The sequence below is a fragment of the Anopheles darlingi genome, chromosome 3 (assembly GCF_943734745.1).
Source record: "Anopheles darlingi chromosome 3, idAnoDarlMG_H_01, whole genome shotgun sequence".
Lineage (NCBI taxonomy): Eukaryota > Metazoa > Arthropoda > Insecta > Diptera > Culicidae > Anopheles > Anopheles darlingi.
The window spans coordinates 40158149-40185938 of record NC_064875.1 but is presented as its reverse complement, the minus strand read 5'-3'; the positions used below and the strand labels follow the sequence as shown (position 1 = coordinate 40185938).

At 44.2% G+C, this 27790-nt stretch overlaps 1 protein-coding gene and 2 non-coding genes across 11 annotated transcripts in view; 1 reads left to right on the top strand and 2 right to left on the bottom strand.

Annotated features, from left to right (window-relative positions):
• The window catches only part of LOC125957714 (calcium uniporter protein, mitochondrial), a 97709-nt gene extending 71592 nt beyond the window's left edge, over positions 1-26117 (bottom strand). The window contains exons 1-3 of one of the 9 annotated variants that reach the window (XM_049690598.1): positions 26099-26117; positions 24289-24734; positions 1712-1919 (exon numbers count right to left, since the gene is read on the bottom strand). In XM_049690598.1, coding sequence (XP_049546555.1) covers positions 1712-1919; positions 24289-24429 — 349 coding nt within the window. In that variant the 5' untranslated portion in view covers positions 24430-24734; positions 26099-26117. The other 8 variants (XM_049690596.1, XM_049690595.1, XM_049690597.1 and 5 more) reach the window with 8 other exon arrangements.
• Positions 3979-4050, bottom strand: Trnah-gug (transfer RNA histidin (anticodon GUG)). The gene has a single exon. It is a non-coding gene; the product is annotated as a tRNA-His (tRNA).
• Positions 7597-7668, top strand: Trnah-gug (transfer RNA histidin (anticodon GUG)). Its single transcript has one exon. It is a non-coding gene; the product is annotated as a tRNA-His (tRNA).
• Positions 26118-27790: the final 1673 nt, after the last annotated feature.

Below are 27790 nucleotides of genomic sequence, written 5' to 3'. Positions count from 1 at the left end.
TTTTGGAGATTCGTTTAGGGAGCGACTTATTATCGTGTTTTATCTTTATATCTCTAGAAAATCTTTTAAATATGCTGGTAAAAAACCAATATATACACCTCAACCGATTCGGTAGGCTAACCGATTCTAATTGCATACATTTAGGGGCCGAACATTTCAAAATTTGGCCGTTAAATAACCAGTGTAATGAACAAGAACCTTAAACATGAGATTAAATCAATTTATGGTGCGAAAAACTACCCAAATATTATCTTTCGACAGTGAAAATGTAATGGCATCTCCCTTCCCTCTTCCGTAGTAGCACTATTTAACGTTTATAATGTATTTTTCAAAGATATTTAACTGAAAAGGTGTGTATGGTTTTGGGACAATTATTATGTCTAAATCATCTTTTATCCATCTGGAAGGGACGGGGGAAGGTACAAGCGATGTACTAGGTATGTACTCGCTCCCTCCCCCACCCCTCCTGCACTTTCCACATGTATTTCTGTGTCCGGCTCATTCTATAGGTTATCTAACGGCAAAATTTTGAAATGGATAACCGTTAAAATTATTTGAATCGGTTGAGGTGTATGTTTTGGTTTTTTACCAATATGCTATTTCACTCGGACGCGCGCACAGAACACGCTAGATGATCCAAAGTAGGAACACAACCGTAGGAGGTGGTCCCCGCTTAATGCTTCCTTGGAGGCGCTGGTTTCATTTTAACTTTAAACATTCAAAAGGTGTAAATACTATACATTTTACCAAAATTCCAATCTCTGAACGCAACCGAGGTGTGGCCAGGTGTGGTGGCGAGAGAGGGCGAGAGAGAGAGAAAGCGAATTGGAAGCAACTGTCGCCGCGACAGTGTTTCAGAATAAACGGGGAGTTGAGGTAAAGATAAATGAAATCTCACAGAGCAGGTAATCAGGGAAGAGAAGCGCTATAGAAGCACAGCAGCAGAAGTCGTAGCAAGCGGTAATGGCAATTTGTTGTAATTTATTCGCGAACGTAGCGGTAGAGCGTTTGTTTGATGCTTAAGAGAGCAGCGGCGGATAGTGGATTGGTGGTGACGGTATTGAGGATGCTGTCGCGTTTCGTTGAAAGCAGAAGAAGAAGCAAGAGAATCGTTACTCTGCAAGTGCGATGTAGTTCCACACAGCAGCTGTGTAGTAGCTAGCTCCCTCTTATTACATGTTATTCGTTCGAAAGTAATCTGGACAATAAAGTACATTATGGTTAAACCAGCTTTTCCCGGTGTGCTTCCGTTTCTTGGTGACGACGGCGATGACGACGACGACGACGATGGAAGTCATTGTCCTCAGTAACCGGAGAAGGTAATTTGATTAAGCAAAGTAGGCAGGATCCAACAGCAACAACTACTCATCGTGTTGACGTTTGTCAAATGCCATCCACTAACAAGGCCGGGGCCGAGCATGAGATTTGCTTGTTCGAGCATAAATCACTCCGTTTTGCTAGCAGCAGCATCACCAGGAGTGAGCTGTTTGAATTGGCCATCCCAGTGTTGGAGTGTCGCTAGCTAGCTATCCTAGCTAGCTGTATGCATTCTAATAAAACGCCATTTTCTGCGCACTGTCAACCGTCACGTCGAGCTGCTACTAAGCGCGTCATTTCCCCCTTTGCAGCAGCAGCAGCAGCAACAACAACTCAACACACGCCCCGAGAGCGCGATTTGCATTTCGTCTTAAATGCGGCAATCATAACATACCTTCAGGCGTGATACTGCTGCCGCCAGTGCTGGTGCTGCCGCTGCTGGCGGTGCTGCTGCTGGCGGTGCTATATTCGTGATGGCCTATCGCACTGCGAATGAAGCTGCTTCTTTTGCTGCTTCGGTGACTGTTGCCACGATTGCTGTATCCACTCGTTGCCGCTGACACGGTACAGTACAGCCGGCTCGAGCCCCGAAACGAAACATTCTGAAAAAGAAGAGCCAGAGAATATTTACAGAATAATTAATAAAAGAACAGTTTTTCTATTTAGCGTTTGATCCCGCTTAAGGAATGAAATGTAAAACAACGAAAGATAAAACCAGCTTTCAACGCGACCTCTCTCACTTCGGGCACAAGAGAGTAATTAGTTTTCCGTCTTATCAGCCACATCAACCTTTCAAGCTCGTTGATAGCGTAGCTCGAGCAAAAACGACGTTAACTGTCCCGTCCGATCTTCTGGCAAAACATGGTGCAGCACTACACTCCGGTTCTGCCCGGCCCGGTTGGGTTCAGCATCAAAGTAGCAAAGTTTAGAATACGGCAAGCGAATTCACACAATCATTGGCCGCTAGAGGATACCGTTGCCTAAGCAGGGGTGGGGAGTAGTTCTCTCGTGTTCTACGTTGAAGGCACGTAATGACGTCGGTTTTGATGTCTCAGATGACCTAGCCCGTAACTAGCTAGGTCAGTGCTGCACCAGAGCCAATGCGCAATCTGTAAATAACTTCGGTTGTTTCTTCTGCATAGATAGACCAAAGAGCATAAGACGAGAGATTGTTTCATCAGCACAAGACGTTGATGCTCCTTCGAGCATACAATGCGTACTAACGAGATCATTAAATTTGGCCAAGAACTGATTTTGGGGAAGTGATTCAGCTTCGGGTTTTTGGTAGAATCGTTGCCCACTTTTTTGGCGATTCAAATGTACAACAACTACGACTTTAAACTTCAGTCTTACAATTTGAGTGAAAGCAAATGACCTACTAACGAACACGACGACGAGCCCTGGTCGACGGCGTGCTTCCTTTCGATTAGAACTTTCGTGTAAATGTGTTTAGTTATTTATCACAATTACTCAACTCAATCGATATGCTCCGCTGCCCATTGAATGTGCTCCTAGGTTCAGGAGTACCTAATTATGATTTAACGAATGCCATCGCTCACCTGCGACACGCGTCACTTCTTTCTAGAGGTTCCGGGACCACGGACCGACTCAGACATCGACCGTTGTACTCGGGGGTCAAACTGTTGTGCTGTTGAGACGGAACGGATCGACAAGCGATGGTAGTGCTGGTGGTGGTGCGTGCGGGTGCCGAGAAAGGAACTTAATGATTAATCAACGAGCCAGCCTATCGAACCGTTTCCGCGTTGTAATAGTGGTAATCACTTCCCTACCTCGTGCTGCGGAAGGTCCACGTGGTGCGGCATTTCGGAACGGAAGCATTACTAGAACGCAAAAGTTCATATTTTATAGAATTTTGTTGTGGGAACGGTAGAGGCTAAGTTGGGGGTCCGATCGATCCCAAACATACATACATGTGGTGCGTGTTTGAAAGACTTTAATCAATGCTTCATTGAGTGGTTTGGGTGGAAAAGGAAACAGAAATTTATAAACCCTGGTATTCGTAGCCTGCTAGGATTCAAAGAATGCTCATAATTAAGATTGTATTTATCACTAACCTCATTTCCAATTGTGTTGCCAACTTTTCTCGTTTAGCGTGTCTGATTCATGTCCTGTCGGAAGAAGTACATCAGGGTACCGGTGGAGATGTGTAGCGAAGCTGAAGGCTGCATTATCTCAGAACATTCATTACTGACCACTTTACCATCATCTCCCATCGATCGATGGACAAAAGTTGGAAAGATGTACAAGTTGGTTAATCAATCACTACAAAATGGTTCCTCCGAGAGCTGCCAAACATCTCAATACCGTCAATCCATCTACCGTGGGCGTACAGATTCTCTTTTTTGTTTCATTTCGATGCGCCGCGAAGTTTGGGCGAAGTTAGACCACGATTACTACTGTTTATCGGTTATGGCTCTACACCAAGAAATATGAGAGAATCGTTATCGTACTCCGTTCACCCGGTATTTGCTAGGATTACAACTTACAGTGGGAACACTCGGAATCATCTGATGTTTTATTGACAAAGCCGTTGCTGGAACTTTTTAGAGCCGAAATGTACTGCTGTGTACTTGAGAAAAGGAAAATTCGAGGAAAAAACATCCCAGAGGCGTCTTCCGTGACAGTGCCTGATAACAACACTGCCGTGACCAGGATTCGAACCTGGGTTACTACGGCCACAACGTAGGGTCCTAACCACTAGACGATCACGGCTCCAGACGCTCGCTGTTACAGCCCTCGCGTTGGAATTGAATTTTGTGCATTTCCAGCACCATCGAAACTGGAGCACGGCCGCGCCGTGAGCCACCGTGGAGCCCACCCCATGAACGGTGAAAGTAAACCAAAAATAAAGCTCCAAACACCCCACCCCAAAACGGAATGCGAGCGAACCATGGAAGTGGTGGTGGTCGCGATGAATGCTGGCTGTCCGAAACAGCAGCAGCTCAACCAAAATGCGGTTTTGAATTTTTCGGTCTGAATTGGAAGCCACCATCGCATGGATTGAAACCAGAATGGAGGTGCGCGTAATACAGCTGTTGTGAGTTCCATTTTACTCTATTTGCATTTTGTTTTCAAATTTTTTGCCAAATAAATATATTATAAAAAAACCACCATCCACAAGCGAACGAGAGAATGCCTCCTGTGTTACTGCAAATTGGAATCTGAGGCTTTAAGGATACGTAACGCATCGTTCCAATTACACAAAACTCACTTCATCCATTACGTCCTGCTGTGTATTTGTCGCACAAACAGCCGATAAAAACCATCCCCCCGGCGGTGGGTTTATGATCTCAAATTGAAATCCTGCAAAGCTGACGCCTCAAAGGCGCCCGCAGGCACCATCGTGGCAGGACGGACGCTTTTGTGACGAATAAACATAAATAACATAAAATCCATGAAATTGCCTTCCAAAAGCCGTTAAAAATGATAAACAACCGGGCACACAACACAATCATATCGGTTCGAGCCTACGAGAACACCGCTGGCGGCAAGAAAGAAGTACCGGCGGCACAGTATTGAATGAAATATGAGCACCGAAAAAACGTCAAACATTTGGTTTGTTTTTCGGTAATTTTCACGGCGAACCACCAGAAAACTGGGTGAATATAAATGATGCAAAAGGCGACTCAAGAAGTCCGGTGCCAAAGCGTAAGACGGCTTTTCCATCAGATTGGCCACAACACACACGGGGAGAGCGAGCGCGCGCGCTCGCCCGTGTTGGCAATCTCCTCCTCCTTTGCATCGTATATCGTTGAAAGTACATTTATCTTGGTAATCCTCAGCCTAGGCCGGCTACTATCAACGGTAACAATGGCAAGAATAGTTTTTACTGTTGTCGTTATCGCGCGAGGCATAATAGTGGATGGATCTCGCATAATCCTTATGTCGTGTCGTACGTAAACATCTATCAGCTATCAATCTCCCCTGACAGTGAGCCGTCAACGTGCAGGATCTGGTGAATGGACAAAGGAAAAACGCAGACTTCGTCTTTGCTATCCACACTCTAGATTGCATTATCGTAGCGCAACCACCGGAAACTCATGGCTGCAGTAGCAAAGCAGCAGTGGGCTTTTAACGGACTGAGCTTTGAAATCAATCTCTCTCAACTCTTTTTATGAAAAAAGTTCCTTTCTAGTTTCAATTTACGGACACAAAAGAACCATTAGACTGCAGCGAATGAAGTTGTGCAAACAGTTCTTTTTATTTCAAAACTGCACGATAAGTTTGTGTGGCTCATTACATCGAGAAACGAAACATTATGTTCTGATTAGTTATAGCTTACTATAAAATTTTTAGCTACAACTTAGCTCACAGGGAAGCCAAAAAAGGTTCATTTTTTAAGAATTTCTAATGCAGAAACCATTTCATTTGACTTGTTTTACCTGAATGTCATAATAAACTACAACTTTTCATGAACATTTGGTCGTAGTTTGAGGAGTATTTGCTAAAACGTACACCAATGCCATTGTTTCAGGAAGGTGTGTCTTCAAAACCGCACTTTTTCAATGGTAACCGTAGCTTTCTCCTATCTAATCTATATTCTTTTGCCAGATTATAAGTTACGCCAGGTAGCATAGCGTTGAGCTTTTCCAATTTTACAATTTTTACAAAATATTGCTTTTCTGTTTCATTTTTTTACGGCGAGTCATCAGAGAACTGGGTACATATAAATGAAGCAAAGGGCGAAAGGAATTCAAATAAGCTGTTAGTTGGAAAAGTGATTATTTTTACTATTTTGATAAAAAAAAGAGCTTTTCATAAATGTTTAAAAACGGTTAACAAGTTTGATAAAATAAACTATTCCGGTAGCTAGCACATAGTGTGCACATTAGTTTTCAAATTTTCAAATAGCGAGATGCATTGTGCCATTTATGAAACGCGATTGTTAAAAAATCAATATTTTTCTCAGTTCTACTTCGATCGATGCAACACAATATTCTTCAACGGACCAGCATTCATGGCAAAATATAAAAAAATCAATGGGATTGAAAAATATGAAATACCTAAGGCCCCCTTAGAACATAGTTCTCTTAATATTTCGTAGTTTATTTTCGTATGGTTCTTATGATACGATTTCTTGAAAGAATTAGAATACTAGAATGGAATGCGCAAGGTATAACAAAACGACACCTGAGCTATGTTCAAGCATATTAAAAAGCTCTTCAGCAGCATGGCATGATGACTGCTGCCGTCACGCGGAATGTTTGCTTTCCGCCCTTGTGTAAATAATCCTGTCAGATTGTCAATATTCTCACCAAATTACTTCTTTTCAGGAAGCCGTGCCTCGACCACTCTATCCGAGATGTTTATTATGTATGCAACATATTCGACTATATGACGTTCTCGTGACAAACCGGTACTATGAATAGCATTTGCAACATACCACTCCATTCCTAGAACCTTTGACGGTTGATAAAACACATGAAAGACATTCTTCTGCTCGGTTGCGCATACCGATGGTTTATCCGCATTCCGATCCTTTGCACGTACGAATTATGAAATCCTTCCAGCTCGTTTCACTTAGACGACTTTGAGAGCTCACAGTAACAACACACCGAGATACATCGTTGATCTCGAACTCTCCGGAAGCTTCACAGCTCTTCTCGGTCGGAGTTCTCGGATAGTATTCCTCGTGAAACAGCATGCAGGACACGTCCCACGCGTTCATGGGCTGCTGATACTATTTTGCTTCCTTTAATGGGTGGCGCAGTGATGGCGTAAAAATGTTTAACCACACCACACGATACCACCATGTGCGGTGAGGGTGTGACGCATTTGCAAGCAAACCGATAAGCCCCGTGAATGGATAGCTTTGTTGTCTATCTGCTCTGGTTTTGGTTCTTGAAGACGATTCGTTTTTCTTGAAAGAACGGCAGCATTAAGGGTAAGATAGCAGAGTGATCTTAGAAGATAGCGAACGAATCATTTATGCAGTGTTTTATGGTAGACTGACATCACATGACATGTATTGGCTCTTCTTATCCAAATGACATACAGACAAATCTACACTCTTCGTTGCATTCATGCTTCCAGTTCTACTTTGCTTGTAAGCACCACAAGTAGCGGTCATTGTTTGCGTCGAGTTAGGCCCTCGGAAATGCGGGATAAGCAAAATAAATTGAGCCTCCCCCTTCACTGCTGCCGCTCACAAACTCGGTCCGCTGCTTCAGCTCTGGACCAGTGGAACGTTTCGCTGACCTACATAAGTTTGGGCGTCGAGCGCAAGTTGTTCGATCAGAAAACTGCAACCAACAAGCAGCCGTGATCGTCTAGTGGTTAGGACCCTACGTTGTGGCCGTAGTAACCCAGGTTCGAATCCTGGTCACGGCAGTGTTGATCCTTGGAAACGAGGGTAAGAAGCACTGTCACGGATGATGTAAAGATCCTTTTTGAAGATTGGCGAAATGCTCAACTCATTTTAACTGACCAATTCCATTACAATAATTTATTGAAAAATAGTTATTTCAAAACTAGTTACACTATTGGTGTATCCATAGCATGTGCTGGAAAGCTTAAAAATCTCTTTATATAAATAAATACAAGTGACTAACAAAAGTTAAGCTTACTTAACTTCACTGCTTATAACATAGCAATATATTGCATGCTAAGCTTACGCTTTGGTGCCATACTGTGCTACATCAATTGGTTTAACGCCCAACCCGGATTAGCAGAACCAAGAATCAAGATTCTCGTGACCTCGAGACACGTTGGCTGTTGGCCAAAAAGATAGCGTTTGCTGGAAATAATAAAACGAAACCGTAACAATAACCATATCCTCTCCGGTTGCCGGATTATCTGGAAGGATTTAGACATAAGGCGTACTTTCTGTCCAAGCCACAATAGACCAGAGCAGAACATCTCATTGGATAGGCGATTTCGTGGCACTACAATCGTTCCAGCCCAAAAAAAAGGACTTTTCATCTTGGACTGACACACCCGTTTCACTTGTGTGCTCACTTGCTGTAATGTTGAATTCATGTTCAATTAATGCACAAACCATTCGTGGTCGATCAATACTTTCCACACCAGGCGGAAGAGAGGTGATTGCTACATCCCGTGTTCAAATCCCTCGAGCGTTGCACTAGGGCATCGCGTATTGTGTTCCTGTCGATTGCATGTCGTTAGGAATGATTTCCAAGTGACCACACACACGCACACGCAAACGCACACACTTTACTAGTGTCTTTACACGCTCACAGGACTGGACGATACGGTGTGCATTGTGAAAGGCAAACATAAAACAAATTACGGTCACTAATATCGGCGTAATCATGATTAAAACCAGTCACGATTTCCTACAGCTACACCAGTACCACCACAAAAGCATAAAGACGGTCAGACGGTGCGAGACAGCCTAAAGGACGAAGACGGGCGCGGCATCAAGCTTTCTCGCACTCGGATACTTTTACGTGCGTTTGCCTTCCCATATTGCACCATCGCAGTGTGAGACCAATAAAACGAAACGGATACGGACCCGTGATAGGGTCCCCATCACAGTGGCATCATGAGTCTACACGGGCTGGTCGAGAGCCGAACCCCGAAATGGTAAGCTTTCTGTGGAAACATATTTCCCAAACCCCCTTCCCCCCAAAAAAACATAGTCACTATCAAGATCAAGCCGTCAGCGCGGCACGGTGTACGCAGCGAATCATCGTAAAAGAAAACATTCTTTCTTTAATTCTATAAGGATCGACAATAAGGAGCTGGAGTGCTTGGATCCCAATCGCACCAGACATGTGAGAAGTATAGTTGAAAAAGTTTTCTCAAGCGAGCGACTGTTTATTTAATAAATAGTGCAACCATAGAACAAACACTCGTAATTACCTATTCATCAAAAGAGATTTAAAGTAAAGCAATTACAATAGGGGGTGGCCAACGAATGTTATCTTATCGAAATGGACAACCTCAAACAAGGTACTAAAAACATGCTTACATAATACGACCATTGATTGGTATTTACTTTGAACCAACTAACTTTATTGATAGTGATGCCCCCGATCGGTGATAAGCACCGCGTAACAGAATCAACAACCAGAACTACAATCAATTCAGTTTATACATTTTTAAAGACCTAGTTTGAGCCAGCGGACGGGCATACCAGGCAGGCAGAGGGCAATTGTCAATCAAATTTAAATCGAAAAAAAACACATTTGATTCACTCTATCCACACACACGGGAGTTGCCGTTCGTAAATCTGCTTTGATAACAAATCCGTTTAGGGAGCAACAGTGTACCGGTTGGTTAAGTAATCAATCAACCCTCGGTAGACGATGGCGTGCGACGATGGTTGCTTCGATGCTGCCACGTGGTGTGCTGCGATAAGAACACCAAACCCAAATATGTTTATCTGAAAGATACCGGACACGTCTGCTGTTCGATATACGCTTCTTCGTCGGAGTTATCCCAAGCCACTGTCTCCACTGACAGTGCAGACACAGTTAATGTTGATAAAAAAATCAGAAATTCTAACACAAACACATTGTTGGCTGAGTTGACATGGCGATGCGGATGAAATGCAAACAAACGCAAGTATTGTGGACGTGGGCTAGGAATGCCAATTATTCGACTCGACTATTAAACTCGAAGGCAATCCATCCCTCAGTGCCATCGTTATCAAAGGCAAGGGAGGTCTCTTCTCTCATGAAACGAACAGTAACCACAGCGCATTCACACGCTGCCGAAATGGTGTGGCATTTCTATCAACTTTAAAATTAGAATTTTTGGACAAAACTTTCACCCCCCCAAAAAGGGGGGGGTGGTCAATCACACACGCGAACACACACACAAAATCCGGGACAAACGAGATTTATTTTCGCAAAAGCAAAAGAAAACCGGTTTACCGGCCCCGGCCCAACGCTTAACATACACGCGCTTCCGTTGGCGATGTCAACGTTGCCGTAGCACCGAGCGGCCTACTAGTGGAGTCGAACCAAGTCGAGCGTTGCGTTGCGGTTCGACCACGTGTCAGATTTGTCTTGTACAAACATACTCGCACACGCACATTTTTGGGGCTGGAAAAATTCAACCCACCGGGGAGAGAGAGAGCGAGCGTTGAGGCGATGGAAGAAGTTTGTGTGAGATAAGTATGTTTTCTTAATTTTCTCCGTCGACCCGTCGAAATGGAATCCCAAATCCCATGGTTGCTCTTCGCAGCCTTTGATGATATTTTTGGCGAGGTAAATTGTTTCGCCGAAAAAGTTGCTCCTCATTGTTTGATGAACCCATACCGGCTAAACAGGGACCGCTGTCGCTTATCATTAGTGATGTTCAGCTTCAAAAACGGGCCGAAGGCTTACGGGCGTATATTCTACTGGACAGAACAACGCCGTTCTCGTTCGTTTGTTGAAGATCAAAAAGTCACCTGAACGAACGAATGTGTAGCGCAACCAGCGGCTCCTAATCTGTTACCGGTGGTGATGAGCGGAACCCGGGAAAGGGGTCCGGTACGCGGAAGCTCCAAAATTGAATTTCACGATCCATCGAAAGAGATTGGAGGGAGAGGATTTATGGTGCTTTCCGTGGCTTTGGGCTATCGAAACCAGAGAGCAGCGAGCGACGAGAAATCGAGGGCGTTTGCCGATCGATAAATCTTTTGGGCAAATATGCGCTAGCCTCCACCAGCCGGCATGGTCCAGGGATGTCATCCAGTGTGGCTCCAGTGATGTGGCATCTCCAGTCTAGCGGAATGTCAGGTAAAGGATTGGCTACGGACTTCGGCTGTGTTCGGAATGGAATATTTTGCATGAATTCCTAAACCAATATACACCGAATCGACAGAAGAAGATCATAGAAAGGGGGAGGGGGCAGGTTGATTGGATGCTAAACCAACGTGGTTTTCCCATTTTCACGACATTGACATACGTGAATAGAAGGCGAAACGACTGATAAGAATCTGTGGTTCCGTGTCGACATTAGGTTGAAAAGCCCAACATGTTGGTGAAATATGTTTAATTCCAAATCGACGACTTGCGAAAATCATGTGTGATAAGGCACCATTCCTAGCAGCTGGGGGGATATCGATGAAACAATGAACCGACTGTACAGTTAACGAGAATCGTCGTCGAAAGCACAGACCTTTCGTTGCTGAGATGGAACGGAGTACAGGCCGGTCCACACGTTGAAGGTTGATGCACACGATGTCAGTAGTATTTGTATTTGCGCAGATTAAAGTCCGAAGGTTCTGATACATACGCAGAACATTTTCGTGGCGATATATTTAAAAATTACAACGAAACAATTATACATAAAATATTGGTATATGTAGAGACTTTTTTCATAGTCGAAAATAGCTCCGATAAGTGGAATTTTCTACAGTGAATCACAAACAACATAACTTTTAGCACACCAAAGATACATTATTTTCGTATAATAATTTGCTTCTTTGAAGCTACAATCAATTTTCTACAGTGAAACGGACAAAACATACATTAGTTCCGCGAAATAACTTGGTCGATGCAGTTCCACAAACACATATCACTGCACTGCAGTGTAGCCCGCACCGTACACAGATGTAAGCAAACTCTTGCGTTCAGCTTGTCAAAATCAGCTGTTGTCGTCGTACAAAAAAGTACCTCTTCTTTCGTTACCACAACAAAAATTTTCTGCGTTTGTAGAAACATCCTTAATGAAATCATTGCAATCAGTGGAACGTCTCTTGGTGGAGCGTATGTAAATTGGATAGATTTTAATGTTCTCCTGCTAAAATCTTTCCAGATCTGCGCCAATGTCGAATTGCTGCGATTTCACTGTCCACACGCTACGATGCGATCTGCCCAGATACAAATAGCGCTAGAAACGTGGCGTGTGGATCGCGCTTAATGGGCACCACCACCACTAGATGCCATTCAAATGTATCCAATGGCAACGACGGACGGCTAGACGGAGCCACGCCATAAAGGTTAACCTTTCCATACTGCACAGCAAGCAACTAAGAAAAGGGCTTAACCATCCTGATTGTTCCTGCAAGCTCTCGGCACTTAACTTGAGGAGGGGACGAGAACCGTTTTGCCCGGCGAATCTTAAACTGAACCCCACCGCTGGCGCGCACAAACAAAACGTTTCGCTTTCTCTGTCTCTCTCTCACTCTCGCTCCCATTATAATAGTAAAATCTTGCATCTTTGCGGTCCGCGCGGTTGTCGTATCGCACGCGGCCACCGTTCGTTACAGACTATGAATAAATTTCAATATTTGAATATCAATCGACCTTTCCCAATCGCACGGTGGCGCTGTGTGTGTGCGTGAAGAGTTGCTGCTAGGTAGGAAATTACGATACCGATGCCCGGGTATGGTTCGCGGACCGAATCCCCTTCGGAAATTGCACACCGGACCGAGGTCCTAGGGTCTACGCGCCAAGATGGGGTCGTCTTAGGGGCTCTCGACACCCAAAACCTCGGCGCAAAACCACCACCACTACCACCTCCATGGCATCGGCATCAATTATGCGCCTTTGCTTAATTGAACCGAAAGCGAAATAATGGCGCGATGGCGCCACAAAGTTTCCCCGCGTGTCCCGAAGGGCAGGATCTTGAGCTTTCCACTAAATCAAACTTAAATAATGATGCCTAGCCTACACATACGATGGATGGCCATGTTCGTTTTTCATCACCCCCATGGCATGCTAACGTACGATATGCATAGAAGCACACAAATAGCGGTAATATGGAACACATCAAGCCAGTAATCAAGTGGTGATGGAGGCGCCGGGTACTTTGTGTAATGAGACCATTCCCTGGGGTCCTTGAGAGGTGTTTCGGCCTCGCGCCTTGTCTAATGAAATCAGTAAACACTCGGTGAGCTGATGCGAAATAAGAAACGAAATCTACCGGAAGATAGGCAGAGAGATAGAGAGAGAGATAGAGAGTGTGTGTGTGTGTGTAGACAAACGAGAGTTGCCCTTTCGACAATGAACGCTTGGCGCTGTTTTTAGAGGCGCTCCCACCAAGACGCTGACGAGTGCGCCGGGCTGTCGCTTGATTCTTAATTTGATATTTTATCCTTGGGTTGACTTGGCTTGGCTTTTGTTAATTTTTGGCAAATCCTCACCCCCGCAGACACCGCGCAGCGTCGCTTTAGCTTCCAGATGACTCGGCTGGATAAAAGCATTACAAAATATAAGATCCAGCGCACTGGATTTCCATTTTGGTCGGAGCCTCTCTCTCTCTCTCTTTCGCACTCACTCCGAGTTAGCGACATGGAGCATGGTGGAAATGAAGGCGAGAAATTATTTCCCGTAAATTGCACAATTTTAAGTATATCATCTGTACTGGAGCCCCTCGCCCTCGGTGAAGAGCGATGAAAGGGGGGAGGGGGTGCCCTGTGTGCGCCGGAAGCACGGAACGTCTTCTTCGTCGTCGGAATAAGACAAAAGGCACTGACAGCACGGATGGATGGCAGGCCCCCGTCGGACACAGACGGTTGCAGATGATTTGCTCGAAATGAAGGATGAAAATCTAACGCTAACGAGAAGAAAGCTCCTCGGCTCGGCTGCTCGCTTCATGTCTTCAGTGGCATCATTGTGTTCTGTGTGTGTGTGTGTGTGCTGTGAAGCGACGAAACACTCGAGCCTCGAGCTTGGTGTCTTTGCACATTCGTCTTTGTACAATGGCGCCTAAAGGGCCTGTCCTTTTTGGGGTGGATGCCTCCATCCATGGATGGTGTCCATAAATTTATCACGCAAACCTTTCGATAGCAAATGTCATCGAGCGTCTGGTATCGGTAGAGTAACGATCCCAGAGCAGCGACAGAGGTCGGTGTGTGCGTGAAGGAAGGTCATACACTCAGGTTAAGCTCCAAGCGGTCGTCTTCACCGACGTCAATGGGGGAATTATGCACGAAAATGATTGCGTTGGAGCATGGCACTGGAATGCCGAAAGATGTCATAAGTAGAATGGTAAGCATTGACTGTCAATTTCGAGGAGCAGTAGTACCTTCAAGACACACGATCCGGTCGTTCGCCGGATTTGCCAGAAGCCAGAAATATATTTCTGATGATGCCGCACCAGTAGGAACCCCTTCCAATTCCCCTTCGGCAAAGCGACTAAGCGATTATAAATCTCTTTCGGTTGCTTGAGGCTTCAGGCCAGGAGTTTGGCCATATTGCACCGATTATGGTTTGAGGTGACCTAGGGGGCCTAGCAACGGAATGCTTTTAACCTCCAGGGGGAGGGGGATGGCTAGAAGAGACCACTGAAGAGCCCGTGGTTAGACACTTAATATTTGTTAGGGAGTGTGCCGCCGCTTTGCGCTTCTGTTTGCATTCCCCATTCCGGCGGATCCGCCAGCGAATATCGTGGTCACCACCATAAAGCGATCCGAGAGCCAGACTTTATGTCTCTTCCGTTTGGTCTTTTTCTGAAGCCGGTGGTAGCGCCTTGTCGTCGGAATGCGTCGAAGGAGCGCTCGACTCTTGCTGGCGGTTCTACCCTCCCTCGAAACCGAAACTTTGGACACAACATTTTCGAGGGCCAGTGAACTGCTTTTATGATAATGAAAAATCCGTGGATCGTTGGACAGAGTCAAAGGGCGAGCAAAAGCGCCACTCGGCCAATCGTGCTCAGGCCGCTAGAAGAGCCATAGAGCCGTACGATTTCGCTTTTTCGCTCCATTTTGTAATCTGAAACCAACCCAACACACTGTGGTGTCCAACAACTTTGGGACAGCTCCTATTCCCCCACGGGTGGAATTGTAGGATTTTTACGCATGGTCCTCGCTCTCAACTGCTGTGATGCCCAGTGATTTCCATGGAAAAACTATCCGACATTGTAGGCACACCAACCATCGTGGTGGACAGCACCAGTGGGACAGCAAAAACCCAAAAAAAAAAACGAAACGTGGCATTTGTTCTTACGATCGGAATGTTCGAGCCTCGGGGGGAAAAAAGCGGACAGCAGCATCAGCAGCAGCGGGAGCGAGTTGCAAAGACTAAACGCGCCAGAGCACGGCCATGGTGAGGCTACTTCTTGAAACCTCCTAAGTGCTCTCCGATTGTGTGTACCCGGTGTGGTGTTCATTCGCAAAAAGAACTTCCCTCGGTCTCGGTACCATCTCGCTAGCTAGCATATAGCGTCCTTTTGCTGGGTGAGATGCTGCCACTTGCACGAAATCCCAAGTTGAAGATAAACAAACTTCGGTGCAAGCTGAGAGCCGATCCGAGGTCATACGAAGAGATCTCCTTGCGAAGAATGCTTGCGAGGGCAAAGCAGAAGCCAAAATATGTTGACAACTAATTTGCAGCCCGGGCACTACTACTGGCCTCGTTCGCTGTGCTCTACACACACTAACGATTGAAAAAAACGGAAACTACAAAATGGGGCACGAAGCTTGTATTCACTTAAAGTTTAGCGTGTAACGTAGTTCAAAAATTTGTCCAGTACAACCGCAGCTACAGCTGGTGTTTAAGCTCTAGCGTGATCTGAAATCACTTTGAGCCTTTCATCGGACGTGCGCGAGTATACAGGGGATCTGTTTTGAGGATTATGAAATACACGAACATCGACCAGATATAAGGGAACCAGAGAGGAATCCAATTAAAAAGTGAAACAAACAGGAACTTGTCCTACAACCGCTGGATTGTCAGTAAAGCCTAACATTGAATAACTAACATTTTTTTATCCTTTTGGATCAGGTTAGTTCAGCAAACTGGCTACCGAGTGAGGATGTACTATTCGAGTGGGAGCAGATGGATACACTATCGTACCGCAACATGACCTCCAGCTAGAAGTGCTCGCGAAATGGACAACTCAATTTTATGCTACAGTGCGGTTCATAATGATACCCACACTAAGGGGTTTAAATATAAATAGACATAAACCTGCCTGTCTCTTTGCACATACTTTTTGATATATTTCTGGATTTCCATGATCCGAAAACCGCCGTTCATGCCTAATGTTCAAACTAAACGATTTGTCTATGTTAACAGAGACATCCTATGGACTATTAGGCAACATTTATTGATAGTTAAAACTCAATTGTCAGCAAGTCAATAATGGCATTATTATAACATGATTTTTAATGGATATACTAGAGGCCTTTACACGATTAAAATGTTTTATGTTTCATACGTGAGATCTCTAGCGTTGTCTGGTGCGCTTATCTTGTAATTTTCTGTTTCAACATAATGAGGACAACCAAGCAGCATATTTTCCCTTATCTTGTTGTTAATTGGTATCGAATAGAATCTGCTTTACACAAACATTATTTAATATGAAGAACTTGCCTAGCATGTTCAGCAATATTGAAAACCTTAAAATCCTAATTAAAACGCACCTGTTCGTACACTAAGGACAGTTCATAACAATGCTTTAAGGCTTTAGATATAATGAAATTTTAAGAAATTTTTATGGAATACTTTATCCAATTGAAATTTGATCGAAATATGGTACACATTCATGTTGAAGAAATAAAGATGATTGCAGACCGACGATCCTAATTCTTCATAACATTATTTATATCAAAGGGTCCCTCTTATAAACAATTTTATTTTCACCTTTTAGTCTCACTTGAAAGAGAGTTTTGAAATATCAGTTTTAGGCAATAAGCAATAACTTAAAATGTCTGAGTGGGGCTTTTATTTAGGGACACAATTAGTTTCGTTTTTAAGTTCCCAAAACAACACATAAACGGTATTTTTGTTACTCTCAGATCCAAAACTTGCGTGTGGTGATCACTATGAAACACACTGTAGCCACGGGACATCATTCCTCAACCGCCTGGATGACAGTTTCCATTCAAGCTGTCTGATAGTTTCTGCATCGCAAACAATACCCGCTGACACAGGACATTCTCGCGCGTTTCACGATTCACTCGATGGATGTCACTCTGCCAGTTGGTACCGCAAACCAGTTTGTGGTGCAACACCCCACATCAGCAATCTGTGTCATTGTTTATGCTTCCGTAGCATTGCACCAGCATGAGCTTGTTGTGAGACGGCGATAAAGCTCATAAACTAGACACCACGCGTTGGCCCACGTGCCAGAGATCGCCCAATGTCGAGGTCAATCAAAACTTACCCTCATCACTGTCTCGCTCAATCTGAAAAGCACTGATGCAGAGCTTCCAAATGCTGCCGATCAGAATGTGGATAAAAGAAGGGGCAAAAAATGGAGCGGCATCAGGAATGCAAAAAACAAGAATCAATCAACCAGCAGCAGTAGCAGTAGTGGCGGTGGCCACGACACTTGCAGGATAGCTGCGCTAATCCAATCATGATTTATTCTTGAATAAATCGGCCCCCAAAATCCGGGTCTGGGCCGCTCGTCCGTTTCGACCGTTCGATGCGCACAGTCTTGCATATACACCCCCAAACAGCGTGTGCCTCTTGTGAAAGCGATCCAATTTTGGCTTCGATTGCACATTTTGATTGGTCGGAATTAAATTAGCAGCTTCGCCCTCACAGCACTTGGCGTTTTTTCTTCTTCTGCCACCCAAAAGTGTCGATAAAAATTAAATGCAAAATAAAAATATGCGCCACCTCAAAACCAAAAAAGGAACTGTAGAACAATTGAACAATTGGCATGCCGGATGTTCACCGGTTCGCGATCGTGAAACATAAATCGAAGGCGAATGCAAATTAAATTTGCATTAAAAGGACGCAAGGACGAAAATGAGCAAACAAACAAAGCGACCAAACTGGCCATTAATATGCGCACGATCGATTGCTCTGTGTGCGTGTGTGTGTGTGTGTGTGTGTGTGTGTGTGTGTGAAAATGGCGCAGTCTATTAAATCGTTCGGGTCAGTTTATTGTTTATCTAGCAGAGTGGAAGGCCAGGCCAGGCCAGAAGAATCAATTTATGTTCACGTGTCCTTCCCCTCTAGACGGCATTTCATTTGGCCAAACTTTAATTAAAAGCCTTGATTGAAATGTAGATACAATTTCCACCATTTCATTTACTCAACACTCGCGGGGAATTCGGTGACAATAGTAGCACCAGCAGCAGTAGTAGCAGCTGACAGTAGCATGAAAAAGCGTTCTATTCCGTGGCCTGTATTCCGCGACACCTTCTACGATTCACGGAAGGTTCGGAGCGACAAAGTTGGAAAATCATATTACCACAAAGAAATGTAAACCGCACGCCGCCTCGCACGCGCCATAGGCATGAATATTTATGGCAGTTTTTCTTTCCCGGGAAAGCGAAAACTCCCGGAATGCGTAACGGAAATGCGTATGAACACCTTTGGGTGACAGGACAGCAGGGCGAAAATGGAGCCAAAAAGACTGCCCCACCATGCACGCACCATACACACACCTTCGCCTACTTGGGTGTGCCGGAATCGGAAAACCAGAAGGAATGATGGAGCACAACAATAAACCAGGGTGTGGCGCACAGGCGACAGGACGCGAGCGATGGAAGTTTTGCGGATATATGCGGACGGACGGAAAATACCTAGAAAACAGACTCGACGGAAGCGAAAGGCATCATATTTACTTGTCATCTTTTCAATAACACGACAGCTTGGACCGCCGGTGAGTCTATTATGCTCACTCCAGGCACACCTGCTGCTGCTACTAGGGTAACTTACGCTACGGTTGCTTTGATTGTCATTCGGTGTTTCGGGCTTTCCTATATGAAGCAGACGACAGGCGGGGACAATCACCAGGCGTTTCCTTCCAACAATTGGATTCAACGTTAGGAGGTGGTGGGCTAGTACCTGTCAGGACAACAACACAGGCCAACTCGACTTCCTGTCAGTTCCGAAGATGATGTCACTTGCCCTGTCTGCCAGGCCAAAGACAAATGAGATTCGATTCGGATCAACGTCACTTGACATCAGCAGTTGAGCAGAACAGAGAGACAACCAAGAGACATCCAAGAGACAGAGAGAGCGAGAGCGAGAGCGAGAAAGTCAGCCAGGTGGAAGGCGTGCGGTGCTCATCATGCACAACAGCAGCAGATCCAATTTTTCTCATTAACATCCTCAATCGGCACGTCCTCGGTACTGCGCCTTTGTCCGCGCTATGCAAATTGGTGAAAGCTGTGCAACTGACAACGGGTATGACTTTTGCTTGTTGCAATCAACCATCATCGCCGGTCCACTGGAATGGAAGTAATATTTCCCTCATTTTACCAAATCGAACAACACTAATTCCAAGCTGCAAGCAACGCTCCTACACTCCTCTCGTTCTATCAATCTGTGGCGCTCTGTCTGGAGTCGACGAACAGTGCGAGAAAGGACACAAGTAGGACACATTGGACGCTACCAGTAGGCGGCGGTACAGCATCATGGAAAAAGAAAATCGAACAAATCGAACCGAAAATGTCCATTCGGTGTTGAATAATTCATGATTTATTGACCAGTGGCAACGACGAGACGAGAATGGAGGCACTAACCCCATTACCACCGGCCCATACCAAACCCAACCTACCACCTCACCTGTTCCTTCTTTTGAAACTGTTTCGAGGGAAAAAAAAACAGAATTCCATTCGCTACCCGGCGGCCTAGAGGACGGATCGTTCCGAAAGTCTATTTTTGACCTTGATCCATTATCGGAGCAGCCCTTATGAGGGTACCGGGTACCGGAAATGTGGGCCCGTGGGTCTAGCCCAGTGCGCAACATAATGTTGTTGGAGTGGACATTTGATGCTAATGGGGTCCAGACTTTTACCAATCAGAACAATGAACAATGAACACGATTTCTGGTTTATTCGATGCCGCGAATTCGAGTTTATTCGTGTTTTTGTCACAGTTGGCACCGCTTTTCTCAGTATTTTCCAATCCAACAACCAGACCAGAGTAGAACACACCTTGACACAATGATATCGCGGCCACAACACGCGCTGCCCACGCGGATGCGACAAGGTTTTCCTGCTTCTGCGTTGGAAGCCTTTATGTTGGCGACCTTCCAAACACCATTTCGCATGCGTTTATCGGAGCATCAATTCGCCCCGGAAAAGCTTGTACATTATATTAAAAAAAAACCAGCAACGACGGGAACGGAGGGGGTAATGTTGCCAAATGAAGTGAGAGGGGAGAAAACCCAAACCCAAAAACCTGCACCATGCAGTTCCGACAAAACAGGGATTTCTTCTTGGCAAGGGACAAAATGCCAAATAGAACACTCCGACAACATAATGGCAACCATAACATAAAAAAGCAGATGCGCCTAGATGCGGATGCGGATGATGGCGACGCCGGCCATCGAAAAATCAGTTGACAGGTGCTGCGACCCGTAAATGGTTCCGACGCTCAAGGCCGCACTTGGTGCCGCCCAGACGTGGCATGGCGGTGCACGTGCCAATCAGTAGAGCACCGCCGACCGATTCAATTGAACTTTTGTCCAAAGGGCTGCTGCTGCTGCTGCTGCTGCTACTGCTGCTGTGGCTGGTAATAATAGCGGTTTGCGTGCCATTTCGACAACAATTAGCATGATTTCGATGAATTATTGCGTCGGGGAATGCCGCATTCTGGGTGTTACTTGCGGCCATTCGATGGCAGCACGTGAAAAACGCCAAAATGAGGCAGAAGCGCCGCCATAGAATCTCGCCGGCCGGCCGGCCGAAGTGTTAATCGCCAACGTTAATCCATCGAATTCGAAGGGTACGGGTAAGGGTCGATCTTTCGTCGCGAACCTTTTTTGCTGTCACACTCTGCTTGAGTAATGCTTGCATTTTATCATCAAAAGAAAGGCCCAGCTTATGATAATGAAAAAAGGGGGGCTTTAGGTTACGCTTTGATAAGAACAAGAGCACAACCGGGGCCATGTTGCAATGTTTTGCAATATTGTAGCGCGTTATCGAACGTGATCGAGATAAGATGAAAGCAGCAGCAGCAGCTGTTGTATCTGCCTCCTCCTCTGTACCGATGGGCTATGAGTGGCCACCAATAAAAGACCGTAACATAACCGGTGAGGTGCCCCATTCTATTTGGATCATAAATTATTGTCATAAAAACAGATTAACGTATACGCGAAGCAGCAGCAGTCGGGGGTTTTCTTATGATAATATTAGCTTTTCCGGTTCACTTTCAGCGAAACATTCCAGCATAACCGCCGTTCATTCGATGATATTATGCGTACCGAATACTGGCAAACATTCTTCTTCTTTTCGTGTTATGTTTTACAACGAAAAAGACAGAAAGAGAGAGTGAAATGGATTAATAAGAATAATCAAGCTTCGCGAGGCTACCGGCGAGGTTCTGAAAGCATAACAAACACCCATAATACCGGGGGCCAACATCAACGCTCCGAGGGTCGAGCAACGGTCTTATCCTTCTTCCACGTGTGAGATGCGCATCCTTATCACCCACAGTCTGTGTGTTAACTCCCACCCTTACCCGGGAGCGGGACGTGCATGGGACGAAGGCAAACCGAAACATATGTCATGTTTTGATGTGAAGTGGGTAAACTGTGAGCCATCCACGATGTATGCTAATTTCCGTAACGCAAACACCCACCACTAACACCGGATCAGACCCATTCCGGGCGTGGTGCGTTCCATTTTTTTTCTCGCTTTCGACGAGCATCACATCGCCAAAAACTCCCACCAATACACCATCTGAGGGCCGAACCATCGCCACTCGATTTTTAACTAATGTTTTACAAAGTCGAAAACCAGACTGAACACGACGCACCACCGTGCGTCCGTCGCGTGGGGGTTTTCTATTTTTATCTCGGCTCGCTCGCTGATGCTCTCGTTCCTGGTGGTAATGATGGTGCTGCTGCAACACCAGCAGCAGCTGGTACGCTGAACCTTTGAGCCAACGTATTTAAATTCAACAATATTTGCATGCTGGCCCAGGTGCTGGCCTCGCAATGCGCGAGACGAAGGTGTGAAAGTATGATCAACACATTCGTAAACGTTCAACGTCGAAGCTGTCGAAACGAATCGTATGGAGTACACGCATGATTGTAATCGTTTATTAAATTCTTCGTTTTTCCATCTGCGAAATGACGTCATTGGGAGGAAAATTTTGGGGGGGGAAATTACAAATGTTTTCCCAGTCCACCACCACGACCTACCAAGCCAAGCATTTATCAATTGATCGCTGATCTGATGCAGGAAGAAAGGGGAGACATTTATAAATTGAAAAGATCCTTTCGTTTTAACGCCAACCGCAACAGTAGGCCGCAAACTAAGTAACCATTAAAAATGCATTTTTTCCGTCGGAAAGCGAAAGGAAAAGGCGAAATAATTAATTTGTTTTCTGTGTTCTGCCACCTCGTTTCCTCGCAGAAAACCTTGGGGACGGAAGATTTTTGGCCGTACCGAAAATAACTTCCCTAGAATCCGGCGATGGTTCCCACACCCAGACTGTGTGTGTGTGAATGTGCGTGTGAGTGGGATGAGAAGCAATTGATATCCTGATCGCACAGTTCCCTGGTTCGAGGGAGGGAAAAGCCTCAAGCAACAACAGGTTAGACGCGCATCCCAGAGGGAGTCAAATGACAAACGTTAAACATCGTTCAAAGGCGTCATCGTCATCGTTGTCGGTACTTCACCCATAGCGACGTACTGTGTTGGGCAGATGAAAAATGGATCATTTTCCATTCATACCACCGGCACAGCACCGTTGCCGGGGTAGTTGAGAAGTGTTCGTTTACAAGCGTCGATTACATGCAGGGTGTTTTTCAGGTCCGTTTAGTTTTGGCTTTTGAATGTTGATAAGCGGTACAGGTACTGTAGCCATTTTTTAACGCGAATGACTAATCGCATTTATTTTAAAGAAAATTATTGGGGAAGTTGCAACATTCTGGCAGCTATATAGGCTTGTCTACGCTATGCAGATGTTAAAGAAATTGGTTTGTAGGAAGGTCAAATCCTACTGTTGCAAGAAAAGAAATATTTTTCACAAATAAAGTTCATTAGGTATTAGAGCAAGCGCAAGAGCTATCTCGAAGAAAATGAAAAGCATACTATTTATTAAGTCTTTAGACTTAATTAGCTCTCAAAGGACGATACAGACTCGTCCATAATACCAGATCACAGTAATCCATGGGGCAGGATAGACTTTTCAACCAAAACACGTTTATTTATTGATTTGTCAACATGTTTTCCAAGTTTAGAGATAACTTTGCAACACACATTTACTTAAATAGCTCTGTTATTAAACGACAAAAGAAGAGCAATTGTTTATGTCCGATAATGTATGAATAAAGGATAGTAACGTGGGTAAAGCGATATTCTCATTTGAGGCAACGAAACAGTTTTCAGAAAAGTTTCAACTTCTGTTGTTTGCTGCAAAGAGGCGTGTTTGCTTTTTGCTATATTTGCATCTAATAAAGACAATAAGAATATTTGCATTGTTTGCGGAACATTTTGCTAAACGAGTATATTGCGACTTCCAACAAAGAGTTGAGTTTGCATTTGATTTTTCCGTCAAATCAAGCAAAATAACGAAACTGGAATAATTAGATTTCCGAATAGAATGAATTCCAGTCATTTTCGCCATTCTTTACGTCCTTTTCAGAACCAGACGATTAGGATTAGGAGGATCTCGCATACATATTGCCATCTGTTCTAGAATTTCCTAGACTCAGGTGTTAGTCTTCTTATATGAGAATTCTTTGTACCGAATGTTTTTTTTTACTCTAGAAACCTTTACTAGCAAGTCGTCTCCTCAACCGAGAGTCTTTGAAATATGCTAGCCATTACAAAGAAGGGTCTAACAAAATCAATCAAACCACAGTTGTGAAGGGTTGGCGCGTCATGACTACAAACAGATAAGTAACTTTGTTATCTATCGATAGCGACGCAAGATTGAAGAAGCAACATTACTTGCGCAACTTTATCTAGAAATGCGTTATATGATGTTGTTAAATCTTAGATCCTACTATTGCAGCATTTACTGATCAGAAATAGCATTCGTCATTGAGATGAGTAACAAGTGATTTTCCCAAGCGTTGTACGTTCCTTAGTAACGCATCTGATCCGTACCAACCCAACCCAGCATAAAGCGACGCTTTATGATTTCTCCTCACAAACGAAGTTAACAACTTAAAGTGGCTACTACTTACCTTAACAGCCGATTGGTTCCTAGCTAAACCGTTGACTAGATTCCCGGGCAACTGGCGAGTAAGCGGCTCCGAACCGAACAACACCAACCTCGTCGAACCCAAGCACCGCAGCAGATGCCGCAGTGAGCCGGGATTGGCCATTTTCGATTCTATGTCACTCGAAAAACGGTGGACACTATTCGCGATTCCCTCGTGGGCGGAGAAGATTCTTCACTTGACCGCCAATTGAATTGCACCAAACACTGGGATCCGTTGAACAGTTGTGACAACGCTGGATCAAGAGAACTGGATCACAAATGCCGGAACACACGGAACAGATTTGGAAACCAATAGAACACACGCACAGAAACACATGCACAAATACGCCACACGATTTGTGGCTGCTAGGTGATAAACTAAAATTCACGATTTTTTAAAACATTCACAATCGACCAGAACGAAGAGGGCTGCTGCGGGGAAAATAAGGCAAACTCGAGGTGATAAGAACACACTTTATTCACAGCGCATTTAGAAAAAGAAGAAGTATTGAATGGAATGAAGACAGAACATTAGAACAACACAACCGAACATCACATTTTGCTCAAATTGTGGTCTCATCGCTTATCAACGCGCGGTCACTTCGCGATGTTGATAAGTCGCCGAACCCACTCCTCAAGTCACACGTCACTCTTTGCAACTTCCTTCACCAGGGGCACGGCCCCCTTTTTCCTTAAAACCCGGGGTTAAACCAGGCCTAAAAGCCGCGTGCACCTGTGACCCCTGGGCAACAAGAGGGAAACCGGAACCCTGGGCAGCCGTCGAAGGTGAGCTGAAGGGGGGGTGGAGACGGGAGGTTTTGGCTTTGACCTTCCGCCGGTTCGTAGCGGCGCCGGGGGTATTGCACGCACGCAATAACCAGCAATTGAAGAAGCCGCGCCTAGACGTCGTCGCCCAGCAGCTTCCTTTTTCGCGTTTTTTATGGCCAGCGCGATGAGAGAGAGAGAAACAGAGAGACAGAGAGAGAGAGCAGGACGGAGCAAAAACCGGTCGCGAGATTTTCGGTCCTTGGCGATGGGTTAACGTTCTTCTTTGCCCTTGCGTGGCCAAAATCGAGCGTTGGAATCGTGCTAAACGATGACGAAATCCGCGGATTTCGAGCCTACTTAAACGGTGTGTCCCCCGGGTTCCCGGTAAACTGCAGCAACATAAACACTATTCAGGCGACGACGGGAAGAAATAGAGATGACTCACGGCGGCGTCGACTGAGATGAATCTCGTGCGTGTCGCAATCACTTATTCTCACAACGGTCGTACACGTATTTTGTGCCCCGGAACAACAATCCCGAGAGCTTCTTCGCCAACACGAAACAGAACACAACCGAAACAACTGAAACCACAGCTTTTTTGGGGAGGAGGAGACGAACGCCTCCCGGATTTCGAGTGGGTGTTCCGCTAAACTAGCCACAACAGCACCACCATGGCGCCAACGACGAATCACGGAGAGAACGGCAGAACAATCCGAGCGACGCTGAATGTCCGTCGACCGTCCTTGGCCAGATACCGTTCCGAAATGTGCCGGGAATCGGGTCGTTCGTGGCCAGCTGATAACAAGTGCTGCAGCAACACCGCACGAGCAGGCGCGGAAGAGACACGGAAATGTCACCACACTCGACCGCCAGCCCGGATCTTCTTCGCACCGTTCACACCGGATTCCACAATGTACTATTATTATTTTACTATTGTTTCTTGTTTCGCCGGATTGAAACAGGTTTAAAAAGGGTTAAAAAGACACCTGAGAGCAGGTGATCCGTTTAAAGGAAGCGACACTTACGGCAGACGCAGCTGCTGCGTTCACAATGGTCAACGACGCATCAAGCAGGCCTAGGGATGTTTTTCAATTTCGCTTCCATCGCTTCTTTGACTGATATTACGGGCATGAAACAAACAGAATAGATATTTCCTGCTGTAAAGTAGCCTCAGATTTGAGTAGGTAGGTTAAGAAAAAAATAATAACTGCAGTTGCCGCATGTGCCGCAAGAATCGCAAGTGCCGCATCACTTCACTCCCATTGTGCGAAATGCCGATGCTGGAACACGAGGGTATAAACGCAATCGCAAGAGCTTCTTTCGAAAATTCGAAAACCTTTTTGATTTGAAAATTTGAAACGACCGTCTTTGACACCAGCTGGACGTTGAAAAATTGAAACGCCGCCGGTAAAAAACCAAAACATACACCTCAACCGATTCAAATAATTTTAGCGGTTATCCATTTCAAAGCTTTGCCGTTAGATAACCGATAGAATGAGCCGGAGACAGAAATACATGTGGAAAGTGGAGGAGGGATGGAGAGGGAGCGAGTACATACCTAGTACATCGCTTGTACCTGCCCCCGTCCCTTCCAGCTAGATAAAAAGATGATTTAGACATAATAATTGTCCCTAAAACATACACACACCTTTTCAGTTACACATACACACCTTTTCAGTTAAATATCTTTGAGATACATTATAAACGTTAAATAGTGCTATTACGGAAGATGGGGGGAGGTGCCATTACATTTCCAATGTCGAAAGATAATATTTGGGTAGTTTTTCGCACCATAAATTGATTTAATCTCATGTTTAAGGTTCTTGTTCATTCCACAGGTTATTTAACGGCCAAATTTTGAAATGTTCAGCCCCTAAATGTATGCAATTAGAATCAGTTAGCCTACCGAATCGGTTGAGGTGTATATATTGGTTTTTTGCCGTAAAATGTAAAATGTAAAATGTAAAATGTAAAATGTAAAATGTAAAATGTAAAATGTAAAATGTAAAATGTAAAATGTAAAATGTAAAATGTAAAATGTAAAATGTAAAATGTAAAATGTAAAATGTAAAATGTAAAATGTAAAATGTAAAATGTAAAATGTAAAATGTAAAATGTAAAATGTAAAATGTAAAATGTAAAATGTAAAATGTAAAATGTAAAATGTAAAATGTAAAATGTAAAATGTAAAATGTAAAATGTAAAATGTAAAATGTAAAATGTAAAATGTAAAATGTAAAATGTAAAATGTAAAATGTAAAATGTAAAATGTAAAATGTAAAATGTAAAATGTAAAATGTAAAATGTAAAATGTAAAATGTAAAATGTAAAATGTAAAATGTAAAATGTAAAATGTAAAATGTAAAATGTAAAATGTAAAATGTAAAATGTAAAATGTAAAATGTAAAATGTAAAATGTAAAATGTAAAATGTAAAATGTAAAATGTAAAATGTAAAATGTAAAATGTAAAATGTAAAATGTAAAATGTAAAATGTAAAATGTAAAATGTAAAATGTAAAATGTAAAATGTAAAATGTAAAATGTAAAATGTAAAATGTAAAATGTAAAATGTAAAATGTAAAATGTAAAATGTAAAATGTAAAATGTAAAATGTAAAATGTAAAATGTAAAATGTAAAATGTAAAATGTAAAATGTAAAATGTAAAATGTAAAATGTGAAATGTAAAATGTAAAATGTAAAATGTAAAATGTAAAA